Consider the following 16,851-nt stretch of genomic DNA (forward strand, 5'->3'; position numbering starts at 1 on the left):
TGGTTTGGGGACTCACTGTGTGCCTTGCCTTGTGTGAATGACAGGCCACAGAGAGAGACTGAACCTAAACCACTGCCCTAGAGGTGTGCCCAGGGCGAGGATGGGGAGCTGCCCAGAGGCCTGGAACACCAGCTTGGAGGACTTGGCTTTGCACCCAGAGCAGGGGAGCCTTGAAAAGTTACTGAGCTGAGTGCAGATACCCAACGTGAATACCCTGGGTTGTGCCCACACCAGAACCTGGAGTTTGAAATGGGGCCAGAGCAAGAGCACAGGCTGGTACCCAGGCCAGGCCCCGCGGAAGGTGGTGGGTGTGGTGGGGATGGTAAGATGAGCTTCCAGGACCATGAAGTATTTTGTAAAAACAACACTTTAAATGGGAAGTATGCTTTCCACTTCACCACAGGGCTACTCCTCCCTATTGTCCCCTATCTGACCCCTGAAGGCACTTGGGTTTAAAATCTCTAAGGGACCCCGACTGAGCCTTCAGATGGGACACGTTTCAGCACCTGCAGGGGCCTGGACTGAGTTGTGTTGGATTCGGAGGCGCCTTGGGCAGTGAAGGTGGTGGTCAGAGCCCTGGATCTGGAGTGAGATGCCCAGGGGTGATCTGACTGCCACAGGCCGTCCTGCACTATCTCACTAGGAGGGAGGCAAGTGCTATGACCCCACTCACAGAGCAGTCCTGAGGCTCAGGTGAAGGTCACACCATCAGAGACAGTCCAAGTAGGGTTGCCACAGAAAATGCAGGACACCAGTGCCATTGGAATTTCAGATTTTTAACTATTCGTTGTTTATCTGAAATTCCAAAGAAACTGGATGTCCCATATTTTACTGACGACCCTACCAACCTGAAACGCAGGGCTGCCTGACCCCAAGCCCCTGTTTAATTTTCCTACCGACTCCCCAATTTCAGAAATGGAGAAACGCAAGTCCAGATGGCCAGGCAGCCACGATAGAGCGGTTCTGAAAGACTTTCCTCTGTGGGCCGCTCAGCCCGAGCTGGGCAGGAGCTTAGACACATGTGGCAGGACGGAAAAGACGGGGGCGGATGCTGAGCTCAGACACCACGCCGGGTGCCGAGGCCCGGCTCCCGCCCGCAGGCCCCGCCTTCATCCCCGAAGGCCTGGCAACGGGCAGCGCAGGTCCGGCCCAAGAAGCTCTGGCCGGGCTCGTAGCCCCGCCCACTCCACCAGGCCCCGCCCCAGTCTCCGCTCGAGAGTCGCTGACCCCGCCCCCGCCGCTCTGGCCCCGCCCCGCCCCAGTCTCCGCCCGGGAGTCGCTGACCCCGCCCCCGCCGCCGGCAGCGCACTTTCGCCTTCCAGTTGCCAAAGCTGCGGCAGGGGCGCTCCCTGTGCCCCGAGGCCCGGGGTTCCAGCCCGGCTCACCCGGCCCGCGGGCCATGGAGCTCCGAGCAGCGGATCAAGAGCAGCCGGCGGGTCCCAACCTGCCCGCGCGGTTAGCGCTCGGCTGGGGGAGGGAGCGGTGGAAACGGGTAGAGGGGCGGAAATCCTCCGGTCTCTCCCCAGGCCTCTGCATGCCCCGCGGGTAGTGAGGTGGAGGGTGGGTGGGAGTCGGAGCGCCTGGCTCCTGGGTCCATCTGACCCAGATTCGATGGGTGACCTTGAGCCCGGGGTTCCCCGTCTCTGCCTCTCCTTCCTCATTTGCACAATGGGATTTGGGTTGGTGGAAGTGTTCAAAGGACGGGGACAGCGCTGCCTGGTGTTTGGGGATTTCGATTTTCAGAAGATATTTGCCTTGACCCCCGCCAGTACCCCCCCCTGCCTCAGATTCCCTGGGAAGTTTCCTCTGAGGCCTGGGACCCAGCCCTGAGTTTCTGGGTCTTGACAGGTGCCTGGCTCCCACCCCTTCCCAGCCCTGGAGACAGCAGCCCCCGTGCTGCTGAGCGGCAGCCACAGCATGAAGGCTCGGGTAAGTGGGAAAAAGGAAAGCTCACCGGGACTTGGGGGTGGCCCTGGCACAGCAGCCTCAGTAGCCTCGCACACCCCAGGCCTGACTCACTTCTGACCCACTGAGCTGGGAAAAGGGCAGGCTGGCCTCAGGGCTGTGTGGCCCAAACAGGCGGCGTTCTCTCTCTGGTTTCAGTGCCTGGCCCCTCTCCCCTGTGACATGGAGATAAGAGTACTATCTCCTGTGAGCCTCCTGGAGCTCACCCAGGATGGGAGTGGGCGATGGTGTGAAAGTTCCCTTTAGCTGGTCCTGCCTTGATCCTGAGCCCCCGGGGTGGGAGAGAGCCCTGGATGTTGGGGGGTCAACCAGCACTGCCTGAATGGAGATCTCTGGTCCCTCGTGCACAGGGCACCAGATGCCAGGCAGAGCCTGAGTACTCAGGGGCTGGACATTCCCCACCCCATCCCCCAGCTGGCCACACGGAGATTTATTTTTAGAAGCTGATATGGTTTGTGGGCAGAAAAAGTTGTGCTTCATGGAGATAGTCCTGGGGGGTGGGGTGGGGGGCTGCTTTTCCACCTCTGGTTTTAAAGAGCACCAGCCAGCTGTTAGGCGATTCCTGACAGGTGGCTGAGGGACCTGTGCCTTGGCAGCCTCAGAGAGTCCAGAGAGACACAGGTGGTGACCATGGTAGCCCAGTACAGGATGGCAGCCCTGGGTCATGACCCACCCCCCCAACCAAACGGGGCAGCCCCTCCCTGAAGGCTTGGTTGGGGCTTTCACCAATTCTGATGGCAGGGCTAGCCCCCCAGTAGGGCTTCTTAGTTCAAGTGGCCTTTGGTACATGGTTTCTGGAGGCAGAGCCCCTGGACAGCAGCTTTCAATTATTGAATCTTTATTTTTTTAAAAAAAAAATTAAATCTTTATTGTTCAAATTATTACATTTGTTCCTCTTTTTTTCCCCCCATAACTCCCCTCCACCCAGTTCCCACCCCACCCTCTGCCCTCACTCCCCACCCACTGTCCTCATCCATAGATGCACGATTTTTGTCCAGTCTCTTCCCGCATCCCCCACACCCCTTTCCCCTCCAAGAATAGTCAGTCCATTCCCTTTCTATGCCCCTGATTCTATTATAATCACCAGTTCATTCTGTTCATCAGATTATTTATTCACTTGATTTTTAGATTCACTTGTTGATAGATGCGTATTTGTTGTTCATAATTTGTATCTTTACCTTTTTCTTCTTCTTCCTCTTCTTAAAGGATACCTTTCAGCATTTCATATAATACTGGTTTGGTGGTGATAAACTCCTTTAGCTTTTCCTTATCTGTGAAGCTCTTTATCTGACCATCAATTCTGAATGATAGCTTTGCTGGATAAAGTAATCTTGGTTGTAGGCTCTTGGCATTCATCACTTTGAATATTTCTTGCCACTCCCTTCTGGCCTGCATGGTTTCTGTTGAGAAATCAGCTGACAGTCGTATGGGTACTCCCTTGTAGGTAACTGACTTTTTTTCTCTTGCTGCTTTTAAGATTCTCTCTTTGTCTTTTGCTCTTGGCATTTTAATTATGATGTGTCTTGGTGTGGTCCTCTTTGGATTCCTTTTGTTTGGGTTTCTCTGCGCTTCCTGGACTTGTAAGTCTATTTCTTTCACCAGGTAGGGGAAGTTTTCTGTCATTATTTCTTCAAATAGGTTTTCAATATCTTGCTCTCTCTCTCATCTTCTGGCACCCCTATAATTCTGATGTTGGTATGCTTGAAGCTGTCCCAGAGGCTCCTTACACTATCTTCGTATTTTCGGATTCTTTTTTCATTTTGCTTTTCCAGTTGGGTGTTTTTTGCTTCTTCGTATTTCAAATCTTTGACTTGATTCTTGCGCTCCTCTGGTCTGCTGTTGGGAGTCTGTATAATATTCTTTATTTCAGTCAGTGTATGCTTAATTTCTAGTTGATTCTTTATCACAACATCGAGGGTCTCATTAGATTTCTTGAGGATCTCACTACATTTATCGGTGGTCTCACCAGTCTTTTTGAGGGCCTTATTAAATTTATCGGCGGCTTCTAGACAGTTCTTTAAAGACCTTAAAAGTGTGGTTTTGAACTCTATATCCAGTAGTTTGCTTTCCTCCATTTCTGTCATTTGTGTCCTGTTTCTTTGTCTCCACATTTTTTTATGCTTCCCTGTGTTGATAAAGTGGTTTTCTGTGCTAAGTGTCCTCTAGGGCCCAGTGGCTCAGCCTCCCCAATTACCTGAGGAGGACACTCTTGGTGCACCCCCTTGTGGTCTTTGTGCACAGTCTTGTTGTAGTTAAGCCTTGATTGTTGTAGGTATCGCTGGGAGGAATTGACCTCCAGGCCAATTGGCTGTGAGAATCAGCTGTGTCTGCAGTGGGAGAGCTTCTGTGCTGGAGACACCCCTCCGGGGCAAGACTTGCTTCAGTGGGGCTTTGGTGCTCACTGGGTCTGCACCCTGAGTGTGTCCTTTAAGGGTCCGAGGAGGTGCAAACTGGATGGTCCCACTCTGACCACTGGGCACACTCGCTCCTGGATCTCTAGGGCAGTGCTAATCTAGCCTTTGCCTGAGGCTACCCAGCAAAAGCCTCCCTGCAGGGCTTGGGCGGGGCGGGTCTCACGGGATCAACAGGGCGGGGCTAGCAGTTATGGCTGCTCTCAGTCCTGCCCTCAGAGGCTCTGCTTCTCAGTGTCCCGGTAATCCCTGCAAGCACCTCCGAGAGAAAGCTGCCCTCGAGTTCCGACTGATGCCAGAGAGTCCCACTTTTCCCGTATGAGTCTGGGTCCCCAAAGACTCGCCTGGAACTGGAGCTCAGAGCCTGAGACTCCCTCCCGATTGAAAACAACAACCGCGCCCTCAGCCGCCAGCCCGCTCCGCGTGCGCCTCTGTACCTTAGTATTTGACTCCCACACTGCACCTCCTCTGAGTCTTGGAAAGCTTTTCTCTTTCCTTCTAGTTGTAGAATTTCCACTCAGCCAGCCTTCCTGTGGTTCTGCATGATGTCTGTTCCATCTTTTAGTTGTATTTTTGAAGTTGTTGTGCGAGGCAGCAAACTCTGGTGTTTACTTATGCCGCCATCTTGGTTTCCTCTTCCTTCCTTCCTTCCTTCCTTCCTTCCTTCCTTCCTTCCTTTCTTTCTTTCTTTCTTTCTTTTTCTTTCTTCCTTCCTTTCTTCCTTCATTTGTCTTTCTTTCTTACTTTCTTGATTTTTAGAGAGTGATGAAGAGAGAGAGAATGAGAGAGAAATGTTGATTTGTTGTTCCACTTATTTATGCATTCATTGATTGATTCTTTTTGTTAAAATATATTTTTATTGATTTCAGAGAGGAAGAAAGAGGGAGAGATAGAAACATCAATGATGCGAGAGAATCACTGATTGGCTGCCTCCTGCATGCCCCCTACTGGGGATCGAGCCACAACCCAGGCATGTGCCCTTGACCGGAATCGAACCAGGATCCTTCAGTCCACAGGCCAATGCTCTATCCATTAAGCCAAACCGGCCAGGGCTGATTGATTATTTTTTAAAACATCAATGATGCCCTAGCTGTCTTGGCTCAGTGGATAGATCATCGGCCTGCGGACTGAAAGGTCCCAGGTTCAATTCTGGGTCAAGGGCACATGCCTGGGTTGCAGGCTTGATCCCTAGTGTGTGGGGCATGCAGAAGGCAGCCGATCAATGATTCTCTCTCATCATTGATGTTTCTATCTATCTCCCTTTCCCTTCCTCTTTGAAATCATATGATATATATATATATTTTAAATCAATGATGAGAGAATTATTGATTGGCTGCCTCCTGCATGGCCCCTACTGGGGATCGAGCCCACAACCTGGGTATGTGCCTTTGACTGGAATCGAACCTGGGACCCTTCAGTCCACAAGCCAAAGCTCTATCCACTGAGCCAAACCAGAGAGGGCATTGATTGATTCTTATATGTGCCCTTACCGGGGATCGAACCTGCAACCTTGCATATTGGATGATTCGCTAACCAATTGAGCTACCCGGCCAGGGCATCCACTTCCTGAATGACACTTCCCACACATCCCTTCTTGACCTCCTTACTCACCTAGACTGCTGACCCAGAACATGATCATCAGCCTGGCGGACTGCTCCTGAGTCAGCGGGTGGAGCGGGTGGAGGATGGCCATCCTGGCAGCCACAGTCCAGGGTCTGAAGGGGCTGGTTGCACTGCTGACGGGCACTCTCCTGTCCTCACGTGCACAGTACTTCACAGCATACAGAGCACTTCCACCGCTGGAAGTTCACACTCGCCTCTATTTTGTAGAGGCGGAAAGAGGCCCAGAGAGGTGGGGAGACGTACCCCAGGCTGCACAATGCACCTCGGCTTCTGCTTAAGAGCATGGGCTCTGCAGCCTGGGTTTGAGGTCTCACTACGCCAGCCGTGGACAAACTACGGCCCCCGGGCCAGATCCGGCCCGTTTGAAATGAATAAAACTATTGAAAAAAAAAAACCGTACCCTTTTATGTAATGATGTTTACTTTGAATTTATATTAGTTCACACAAACACTCCATCCATGCTTTTGTTCCGGCCCTCCGGTCCAGTTTAAGCACCCATTGTGGCCCTCGAGTCAAAAAGTTTGCCCACCCCTGCACTACGCTGTTTTCTTGCTGTATGGATTTGAGTTACACACTTCACTCAAATCCCTTTCATCTAGAACATAAGGCTTATCTCCAGAGCCTCTTGTGCCCTGAGCCTGGCAGCCCAGAAGAAGGCCTGGTTAATGGAGACTTTAGATTCTGCTGATGTTCTAGGAGCTACTGAGCTGGAGTTTGGACTCATGAAGCTGGGTTACAGCCCCCCTATAGAAGCTTCTAGGAACCCCAGGGACCCACATTCCCACCTTATTTATTTAAAAAATTTTTTAAAAATCTTTATTGTTGAGATTATTATAGATGTCCCTCTCCCCACCCCCCATTGCCCTCCTCCACCTGGTTCCCACCCCACATCAGGCCTTCGACACCCTATGGTAATACATATATGCATATAAGATCTTTGTTTAATCCTTTCCGCCCTCCCACCCACCTTCCCTCTGAGAATCCTCAGTCTGTTCCATTTTCCATACCCCTGATTCTATTTTATTCACCAGTTTATTCTGTTCATTAGATTTCTTATTTGTTTAATTTGATTTTTAGATTCACTTGTTGATAGATATGTATTTGTTGTCACTTTGTTGTTCATAATTTTTTTTTAATTTTTAATATATTTTATTGATTTTTTACAGAGAGAAAGGGAGAGAGATAGAGAGTCAGAAACATCAATGAGAGAGAAACATCGATCAGGTGCCTCCTGCACATCTCCCACTGGGGATGTGCCCGCAACCCAGGTACATGCCCTTGACCGGAATCAAACCTGGGACCTTTCAGTCCGCAGGCCGACGCTCTATCCACTGAGCCAAACCGGTTTCGGCTGTTGTTCATAATTTTTATCTTTACCTTTTCTTCTTCTTCCTCTTCTTAAAGAATACCCTTCAACATTTCATATAATACTGGTTTGGTGGTGATGAACTCCTTTAGCTTTTTCTTGTCTGTGAAGCTCTTTATCTGACCTTCAATTCTGAATGATAGCTTTGCTGGATAAAGTAATCTTGGTTGTAGGTTCTTGCTCTTCATCACTTTGAATATTTCTTGCCACTCCCTTCTGGCCTGCAAAGTTTCTGTTGAGAAATCAGCTGACAGACGTATGGGCACTCCCTTGTAGGTAACTGACTGTCTTTCTCTTGCTGCTTTTAAGATTCTCTCTTTGTCTTTTGCTCTTGGCATTTTAATTATGATGTGTCTTGGTGTGGTCCTCTTTGGATTCCTTTTGTTTGGGGTTCTCTGGACTTCCTGGGCTTGTAAGTCTATTTCTTTCACCAGGTGGGGGAAGTTTTCTGTCATTATTCCTTCAAATAGGTTTTCAATATCTTGCTCTCTCTCTTCCTCTGGCACCCCTATAATGCGAATGTTGGTGTGCTTGGAGTTGTCCCAGAGGCTCCTTACACTATCTTCATATTTTTGGTTTCTTTTTCTTTTTGCTCTTCTGGTTGGGTGTTTTTTGCTTACTCATATTTCAAATCGTTGATTTGATTCTCAGAATCCTCTATTATTGAATCCCTGTATATTATTCTTTATTTCAGTCAGTGTATGCTTAAATTTTTTATTTTTTTTTTGGAAATGGAAGATATTTGAAGTTTGTAGAAGATTCTTGAGTAAACTTGTAACTGTGGTTTTGAATTCTATATTCAGTATTTTGCTTTCTTCCATTTCTTTCATTCGTGACATGTTTCTTTGTCTCTGCATTTTGGCTACTTCCCTGTGGTTGTTTCTATGTATTGGGTAGAGCTGCTATGTCTCCTTGAGTTGGTAGAGTGGCCTTGTGTAGTGGTGTTCTATAGGGCCCAGTGGCTCAGCCTCCCCAGCCTCTAGGTGCATCCCTTTGTGGGCTGTGAGCACAGTCTTGTTGTAGTTGAGACTTGATTGCTGTTGGTGTCACTGGGAGGAATTGACCTCCAGGCCAACTGGCTGTGAGGACCAGCTGTAACTGGTGGGAGAGCTGCTATGCAGGAGACTCCCCTATGGAGAGGACTTGCTCAGTGGGGCTTTGGTGCTGAGTCTGCCCCTTGAGTGTGTTGCTTATGGATGTGTAGAGTTGTAATCTGGTATGGGCTGACACTGACCACTGGGTACACTGGCTCTTGGGTCTCCAGGGAGGTGCAAAGTCAGCCACTGCCTGGGGCCACCCAGCAAGAGCTACAGAGAGATCTGTAGATTCCTCCTCTTTGTATCAGGTTTGGAAGCGCCTGGATGAGGCCCAGCTGTGAAGTAAGGCAGGCTGATGCTGGTGCCAGGTGTTGGGCCTTTTATTGATAAGTTTGGGGCTTCCTGACCCAGCTGCAGCTTGTTTCAGATTTTAGCCTGAGCAAGGACAGGCCATTCATATGCAAAAGCTGCTGCTTTCAGCTTGGGTGGGGTTATAAATTGGATGAGACGGGGTCTTAAGGAATCACCAGGGCAGAGGAAACAGAAATGGCTGCCAGTCAGCCCTGTGACCGAGGAGGTGCCAGTATAGGAACAATGATCCCTGTGAGCACCTCTGTCTAGGAGAAAGCCGCCTCTGAGTTCCTGTCCCGATGCCAGACAATCCAGTTCCTCCTCGTATGTGTCTGGTTTCCCCAAAGCCTTGCCCTGGTGCTGGAGCTCAGAGGAAGCAGGACCTTGTAAGTTCAGTATGTGTGCCAACCTTTTAAGATGAACAGCTGGGTCTCCAGTAACCTCCGTGTCACTGAGCCCCAATCACACTGGTTTTTACAGCCCGTAGTTCTTATTGCCTGTAGGGACTTCTTTTCCCAGCTGTGGAATCCTGGGCTGGGGGTCTGGTGCGGGGCTGGGACCCCTTGCTCCTCTGGGCAGCCTCTACTGAGATAGTCTCTCTTCCAATGAAAAAAGTGGCACATGTGGGTGCTGGACCTCTGCACCTCCTACCATCTCAGTGTGCTTTCTTCTTTACTTCTCTAGTTGTAGGACCTCCATTCAGCCAGCTTTCCTGCGGTTCTGGATAATGGTCGGTCTGTATTTTAGTTGTAAGTTTAATGTGGTTGTGGGAGGCGGTGAGTATGGGCGTTGCCTATGCTGCCATCCTCCTACTCTGCCTATTTTGCCCACATCCCCACCTATGACCGCTGTCTCCCCAGGGTCGGCTCCTGCTCGTCATCCTGTGCTCTGCGGGCTTCTCCGCTGCCTATATCCTGCTGTGCTTCTGGGCCTGCCTGCCCTTCTGCCTGGCCTCTTGCCTGGGCCCCCACCCCTCCAACTCCAGGCCCACGGCGCCAGGGCCCCTGCACTTCAGTGGATATAGCCGAGTGCCAGATGGGAAGGTGAGTCAGCCAGGCAGCATGTCGGGGGCAGGCCAAGGATGCCGGGGGTAGTGAGACCTGGGCTCCTGCCAGGGCAGCCTGGACCTGGCTGGGCGCCTCTGCTCGCCAGCTGTGTGGTGTTGAACAATCACTTCCCCTCTCTGAGCCCCAATTTCTAAGAGGAATGGATTTTTAAAAATTTTAAAAAAATAATTCTTTATTGTTGTATTACATATGCCCCCCTTTCCCCCCATTGACCCCCTCCCCCAGGCCCTCACCGCCCCGTTGTCTGTGGCCATGGGCCATGCATATATTCACACAAGGTTCTTGGTTGATTACTCCCCACGCACCCACCCTCCCCCGCCTTCCCGCCGAGATTCCGCACTCTGCTCCATGCTGAGGAAATGGGTTTTTTAATTCAACACATATCACCTGGGTGCTCTCAGCTGCGTGCTGGGGGTGGCTGGCCTCCTGGAGCTCCTGTTCCAGCTGGGAGACGACAGACAGCTCAGCGTCCTGCTGAGAGGCGCACTGTGTGCATCTTCAGATTTACCCGTGGACACACAAGCCCCTCGTTCCACAAGTGTGTATTTGGCGCCTTGAATGTGCCTTGCCTTGTGCTGGTTGCTGCTGGGGATAGAGATGCCACAGGGAAAGGTCATGACAACCCAGAGCTGTCCCTCTCATGGACAGACAGGGATGCCGGAGCCCAGGTGTCCAGGTAGCTGTGCCCCTGCCCTAACCGCACCCACCTCCCCATGCCAGCTCTGCCGGGCGAGGTCAGAGCACTTTACACCCCTCACCCTGACTTCAGTGGCCCCACGTGGTCGGTTTCTCAAAGGCCCATTTCTGAGTTGGAGGCCCTCTGAGTGCTGGCCGCAGGGAGGTGCGCTCAGGGACCCTGGCTTGGAGGAGAGCTATTTTGGGTCTTCGTTTCTTTGAGTCTCAGGTGCCTCCTCATCTGTAAAAGATGGTTGTTGTAGCTTCTCTCTCTGTAGGGCTGCTGTGAAGGTTCAGCTGGGTGCCCCTTAGGTTTGGCCAGGTGGGGGAGGGGGGCAAATGCTGGGGTGGCCTGGGGGGACTTGCCAAGGTGGTGACCAGTGTTCATTTCAGACTCTCAGAGCTCATGGGGATGTGGCCTCAGGATGGCCAGATCCTCTGGGTTTGTTCAGAGAAGCAGGAAATCCAAGTCTTGACTGTCGAGGGGGCTGGTTTTATAAATTAGGGAATAATTAAATATTTTAAAGACTGTGTGGGACAAGCGGAACACCCCCTGGGGCTGGCTGTGACCTTGGATCTGAACAGACCCCAGTTGTCAGGACAAGCTAAACTGAGGGCAGGAGAAGGGAGTCTGGCTCTTTATGGCTGGGTCTGGAAATGGTTCTACGAGTTCTTAAATCAACATGTTAGACATGAAGTGTCCCTGAGTGGGATATGACAGTGTGTCTTTTATCCACTGGAATTAATGTTCCATAGCCTTTACTGGCCTCCGTAAACTGCCTCCCCCAGCAGGGCATGGAGGCCTGGGGCGCGGAACGAGTCCTGCTCTGGGAGACCCCAGCCCTGACCCCAAGTGAGTATTTGCAGGCTGATTGGCTCAGCTTCTGCCTCTTGGGGGATAATGAGATGGGGGTTGGGCCCTCATTATGTCCTAACTCTGTGCCATAACTCTCTAGGCCAGCGGTTCTCAACCTGTGGGTCGCGACCCCTTTGGCGGTCGAACGACCCTTTCACAGGGGTTGCCTAAGACCATCCTGCATATCAGATATTTACATTACGATTCATAACAGTAGCAATATTACAGTTAGGAAGTAGCAACGAAAATAATTTTATGGTTGGGTCACAACAGGAGGAACTGTATTTAAAGGGCCAGAAGGTTGAGAACCACTGCTCTAGGCTATATATAAATATATATATAATTGTTATTATTAATAATTTCAGAGAAGAAGGGAGAGGGAGAGAGAGATGGAAACATCAATGATGAGAGAGAATCATTGATCGGCCCTGCCCCACACTGGGGATGGAGCCTGCAACCTGGGCATGTGCCCAGACCGGGAATCGAACCGTGATCTCCTGGTTCATATGTGGCTGGTCAACCACTGAGCCATGCCGGCCGGGCTCTCCAGGCATTTTTAATTGAATCCTCAAAACCTGGTCAAGTAGATGCTATTTTTATCCCCATTTTACTGCTAAGGGAATTGAGACTCAGTGAGGCAAAATGACTCGCCTAAGGCCATGCAGCTAGGAACAGGCTGAGCCAGGATTCAGGCTCAGAACCAGAGGTTCCCAACATTGTTGTGGACACTAAAGACTGCTTTAAAAAAATTTATTTTAAATTGACTTTCAGGCAGAGGGGAAGGGAGAGGGAGAGAGAGAGAAACACCGATCTGAGAATAGAACACGGATAGGCTGCTTTCAGCATATCCCCTATGGGGGATTGACCGTAACCCAGGCATGTGCCCTGGCTGGGAGTCAAACCAGCAACCTTTCAGTGCCCGGGATGGCACCCAACTAACTGAGCCACGCTGGCCGGGGCTAAAGACTGTTTTACTTCCGAAACTGGACACATGAGTGAGGCTCAGCAGAGGAAGGAGTGACTAAGAATGGTTTTGAAGAGTTGGAGTTTATATTTACTTGACAAACACATATAGAACACCCAGCCTGTGCCCAGCTAAGTGCTTTATAAATATTTGCTCATATAACCCTACTAACGAATTCACGATGAAGAGCTGGGTGGGGCCTCAGCAGTAGGGACAAGGGCTGTGTTTGGCTAATGAAAAGCATAGGGCTCTGAACCCGAACCTCAGCTCTGCCACTTGCTGTGGGTATGGCCTTGGGAAAATCACTCCGCCTGCCCAGCCTCAGTTTCCTCATCTGTTAAATGGGTTGATAAAATAATTTGATACTTTGATACAGAGATCAAGTGAGTTCAGTGGATGTTTCTAGGGGGAGGAAGCAGAGAGTGGAGGTTATGTGCCCTCACCTCTCTCTCTCTCTCTCTCTCTCTCTCTCTCTCTCTCTCTCCCCCCCTCTCCCTCCCCCCCCCCTCCCCCTGCAGCCACTAGTCCGAGGGCCGTGCCACAGCTGTGCCGTGGTGTCCAGCTCTGGCCAGATGCTGGGCTCAGGCCTGGGCACCCAGATCGATGGTGCTGAGTGCGTGCTCCGCATGAACCAGGCGCCCACCGTGGGCTTCGAGGTGGACGTGGGCCAGCGCAGCACCCTGCGCGTGATCTCGCACACGACCGTGCCGCTGCTGCTCCGCAACTACTCGCACTACTTCCAGCAGCAGCCCCGCGACACGCTCTACGTGGTGTGGGGCCAGGGGAGGAACATGGACCGCACGCTGGGCGGCCGCACCTACCGCGCGCTGCTGCAGCTCACCAAGATGTACCCGGGCCTGCAGGTGTACACCTTCACCGAGCGCATGATGGCCTACTGCGACCAGGTCTTCCAGAACGAGACGGGCAAGAACCGGTGAGCGGGGCCTGCCTGCTGGGGCCTCCCTGGTGGCCGGGTCAGCAGGGACGGAGGCAGATGTGGCCCTGCCCTCTCAGGGGGAGCCGGGATCAGAGAGACGTCATTCATCAGATTATCACACAGCTCGAGGCGGCGGAGAGGGGCACTGACCGGCGTGGGGCAGTCAGGGAGCTCTTCCCTCTCCCCTGGCCGCCTCCTCCACACATCTGCTCCTCTCCCCCCGCCCCTCCCCAGCTCAGGAAATACAGCTGCAGTGCCCAGGTTTCCACCCAACTCCCCTCCTTCCATCACCTGCCACACACAATGGCGTCTTGAATCTCTCCCAGGTGCCGCCGTCCCCCCCGCCCCACGCCCTTGCAGCACCTCCTCATTGGTGTTGCTGAATCCTCCAGTGTCAGCTCCAGCCACCCCATCAGTCACCTGCCCTCTACCTCACAGCAGCTTCGATTCCCAGGGGGAACAAAGTCCAGACTCCACCTTCTCCCCTCCCCTGGCCTACAAGCCTTGTATGATTTGGCCCCTGCCTGTCCTGTTCCAGCCATACTGGCCGTCTGCGCTTCCTACATATCCACCCTGGTTCTCGCCTTCATGCCTTCGCATACGTCGTTCCTTCTGCCTAGAATGTTCTTCCCCCAAATCTCCTATGACTAACCTCTTCCTGCCATTTAGGCCTGTGTGGAATGTCACCTCCTCGGAGAAGCCCTCCCTGATCACCCCATCTGATGATACCTCCCACCTGATACTCTTTATTCCTTTGTTGCCTTGTCTTCTCAGCTGTTCTCTCCCAGCTGCCTCCTCCTTTGAGAGGAGGGTATGGCAGAGTCCAGTTTGAGTGAATGAACCACCTCATGATGCCTCTTAGAGGTGGAGGTGAGTGGCCCTCAGATGGGAGAGAAACCAGTGCTGGTGTCTGAGTGAGTGAAGGTCTTGTTCCGAGTCAGGTGAACTAGTGAAGGCAGGGGCGTGCTCCTGGGCTGACAGTGTTCCCTCCCCATAGCCACCTATAATTATCCCATTTCAGAGATGGGTCACTGTGGCTCAGAGAGGTTCATGAGCAAACCAGACACTCCTGAGCAGGTACAGGATTTGAATCAAAGACCATTTGACTCCAGACCACCCCCTTTCCCACTTTCAACCACTGCTCTGCTGCCTCCTGCCCTCTCCCCAGGCTTCGTCCCTTAGATCCAGAGAGGATGTGGCCAGGGCCCCCTCCCATCTTCCGAAGGTTGGCTCACGCCCTGCGTGGGTGGTGAGGGTTGAACAGATCTGGGTTTGTGTCCAGCTCTGCCTGTTGCCCGCTGCAGACCTCGGGCCGGCTCTGTCCCCTCCCCGGCCTCCCCCAGGACCCCTCTGTGGGGGTCAAGGTGGGTGGCCTTCAGCTGGGAGGGTAGCCAGGGCTGTGCCTTGAGAAAGCCAAGGCGAGGGCCTCCACCAGCCCCTTGTTCTGACTGAGGGGAGCGGCCGGCTGACTGTGCTTTCCCTGCCAGGAGGCAGTCAGGCTCCTTCCTCAGCACCGGCTGGTTCACCATGATCCTCGCCCTGGAGCTATGTGAGGAGATCGTGGTCTATGGGATGGTCAGCGACAGCTACTGCAGGTCAGGCCGGCCAGGCCGGGGCAGGAGGGGCGCTGGGGAGGCCGGGAGGACCGTGGGCCTCGTGCTGGAGGATTGGGAGCTGTGGGGCGCAGGGTGTGTGGGCTTCCGGGTGGGTGGTGGAGGCACGGACATCCCTGGAGCTGGTGCCCAGGGGGAAGGGGCTCGGCCCCTGGGACTGGCTCGATGCCAATCTCCACTCTGCCCGTGTGGCCTTAGGTCAGACACGCCACCTCCCAGCACCTCCATTTCCTTATTGTGACAGAGAGAAAACAATCACACCTTCTTCAGAACGTTATGCAAACATTTACAGAGAGAATAACTTACAGAAGTACATATTGCAACATTGGGGCCGAGTACATGTATGTGACATATTACGTCCGAGTTTTTACTTTAGATCTCATTCTCTTTCGGTACTATTGTAACTAATAAGTCCAGAAAAGGCCCCATGCTTTCACCCTCTCTTCTCTTTGGAACTTATTTGTTGAGCACATGGGTGAGTTGGCAGGAGCCTGTGTGCCCTATGCCGAGGCACCTGGGCAGAACACCTGTGGGCATGATGCCAACGAGTAGGTGGGTGGGTGCCACAGGGCATGAGGGTTCCTTACCAGGAGCCTAGCACCAGCAAAGCACTTCGTAGTCGTCAACTCTTTTAAAAATATGTTTTTATTGATTTTATTTTATTATTATTTTAAAATATATTTCAGAGAGGAAGGGAGAGGGAGAGATAGAAACATTAATGATGAGAGAGAATCATGGATCATCTGCCTTCTGCACACCCCACACTGGGGACTGAGCCCACAACCGGGCATATGCCCTGACTGGGAATTGAACCGTGACCTCATGGTACATAGGTCGATGCCTAACCACTGAACCACACCAGCTGGGCTGTAGGCTTCGACTTTTTGACCTGTGGACTCAGCAGGCAAGGTGGATATCACCGTTCCCATTTTACAGATGGCTTATGGAGGCTTACAGGGTATGCCTCTGCCCTCTAGCCAACCAGCTTGCAAGAGGCGGAACTGGGGATCAAACTCTGGCCTTTGGGATGCATAAGCTGCCCTGCTCCTCCGTCTGTCCCGGCCTCCCCCGGGACAGGAATGGGACCCCGGGAGCCTAGAGTACCTGGTGAGGGTGGCTGAGGTCAGTGCGGGGTCTGGCGGGAGGCCGGAGAGCTCTGGTGCCCACACCTGTCCCTGTTCCCCACCCACAGGGAGAAGAGCCACCCCTCAGTGCCTTACCACTACTTCGAGAAGGGCCGGCTAGACGAGTGTCAGATGTACCTGGCACACGAGCAGGCGCCCCGCAGCGCCCACCGCTTCATCACCGAGAAGGCCGTGTTCTCCCGCTGGGCCAAGAAGAGGCCCATCGTGTTCGCCCACCCGTCCTGGCGGACCCAGTAGCGCCGCTGCCCAGCCGGCCGCACCGCCTTCGCCAGGCCTCCGTTCCATTCACTCAACCAAAACCTTTAATTTATGGATCCTGCCTCTGCCACATGCCGGGTGGACCTAGGTTTCCTTCCTGCCCTGCCGCGGGGACACCTGGAGCCGTCTGGGGCCTCCAGACTTGAAGGGGAGGAGAGGGGCCATGGTGACCTGTGTACACTCCTCCATCCCCCTCCCTGAATAAGCTGAGTCTTTTTTTATTTTTAATATATTTGTATTGATTTCAGAGAGGAAGGGAGGAAGGGGGGTGGGGAGAGAGAGAGAGAGAGAGAGAGAGAGAGAGAGAGAGAGGGAGAGAAACATCAATGAGGAGAGAGAATCATTGATCAGCTGCCTCCTGCACGCCCCACACTGGGGATCGAGCCCGCAACCCGGGCATAACCATGACCTCCTGGTTCATAGGTCGACGCTCATCCACTGAGCCACGCTGGCTGGGAAATAATCTGAATCTTAACTTTGGGGTTCATCCCACCTCAGCGTCTGTCCAGTGGCCTTTGCCCCCAGGGCTGATGGTCCCCCACTCACCAGCTTCGTGACCTTCAGCCTTGTACCAGCCCGGGCC

At 52.7% G+C, this 16,851-nt stretch overlaps 1 protein-coding gene across 3 annotated transcripts; it reads left to right on the forward strand.

Annotated features, from left to right (window-relative positions):
* The first annotated feature begins 1,291 nt into the window (after positions 1-1,291).
* ST6GALNAC4 (ST6 N-acetylgalactosaminide alpha-2,6-sialyltransferase 4) lies at positions 1,292-16,496 on the forward strand. 3 transcript variants are annotated; one of them, XM_036329558.1, is made up of 6 exons: positions 1,292-1,455; positions 1,849-1,929; positions 9,614-9,796; positions 12,834-13,249; positions 14,740-14,847; positions 16,058-16,496. In XM_036329558.1, exons 2-6 carry the CDS (start codon positions 1,918-1,920, stop codon positions 16,245-16,247), a joined length of 909 nt encoding a protein of 302 aa, XP_036185451.1. In that variant the 5' UTR covers positions 1,292-1,455; positions 1,849-1,917; the 3' UTR covers positions 16,248-16,496. The 3 variants fall into 3 exon arrangements, with proteins under 3 accessions (XP_036185451.1, XP_036185452.1, XP_036185453.1); XM_036329559.1 differs by lacking the exon at positions 9,614-9,796 and having other exon boundaries at positions 1,294-1,455; XM_036329560.1 differs by lacking the exons at positions 1,292-1,455; positions 1,849-1,929; positions 9,614-9,796 and adding an exon at positions 11,285-11,348.
* The last annotated feature ends 355 nt before the right edge of the window (positions 16,497-16,851 follow it).

The sequence above is a fragment of the Myotis myotis genome, unplaced genomic scaffold, assembly GCF_014108235.1.
Source record: "Myotis myotis isolate mMyoMyo1 unplaced genomic scaffold, mMyoMyo1.p scaffold_m19_p_12, whole genome shotgun sequence".
In the NCBI taxonomy this organism is placed as follows: domain Eukaryota; kingdom Metazoa; phylum Chordata; class Mammalia; order Chiroptera; family Vespertilionidae; genus Myotis; species Myotis myotis.

Coding starts and splice junctions, on each gene's coding strand:
- ST6GALNAC4 (XM_036329558.1), top strand. Junction 13,250..14,739: donor AACGAGACGGGCAAGAACCG/GTGAGCGGGGCC, acceptor TTTCCCTGCCAG/GAGGCAGTCAGGCTCCTTCC. Junction 14,848..16,057: donor GTCAGCGACAGCTACTGCAG/GTCAGGCCGGCC, acceptor CCCCACCCACAG/GGAGAAGAGCCACCCCTCAG.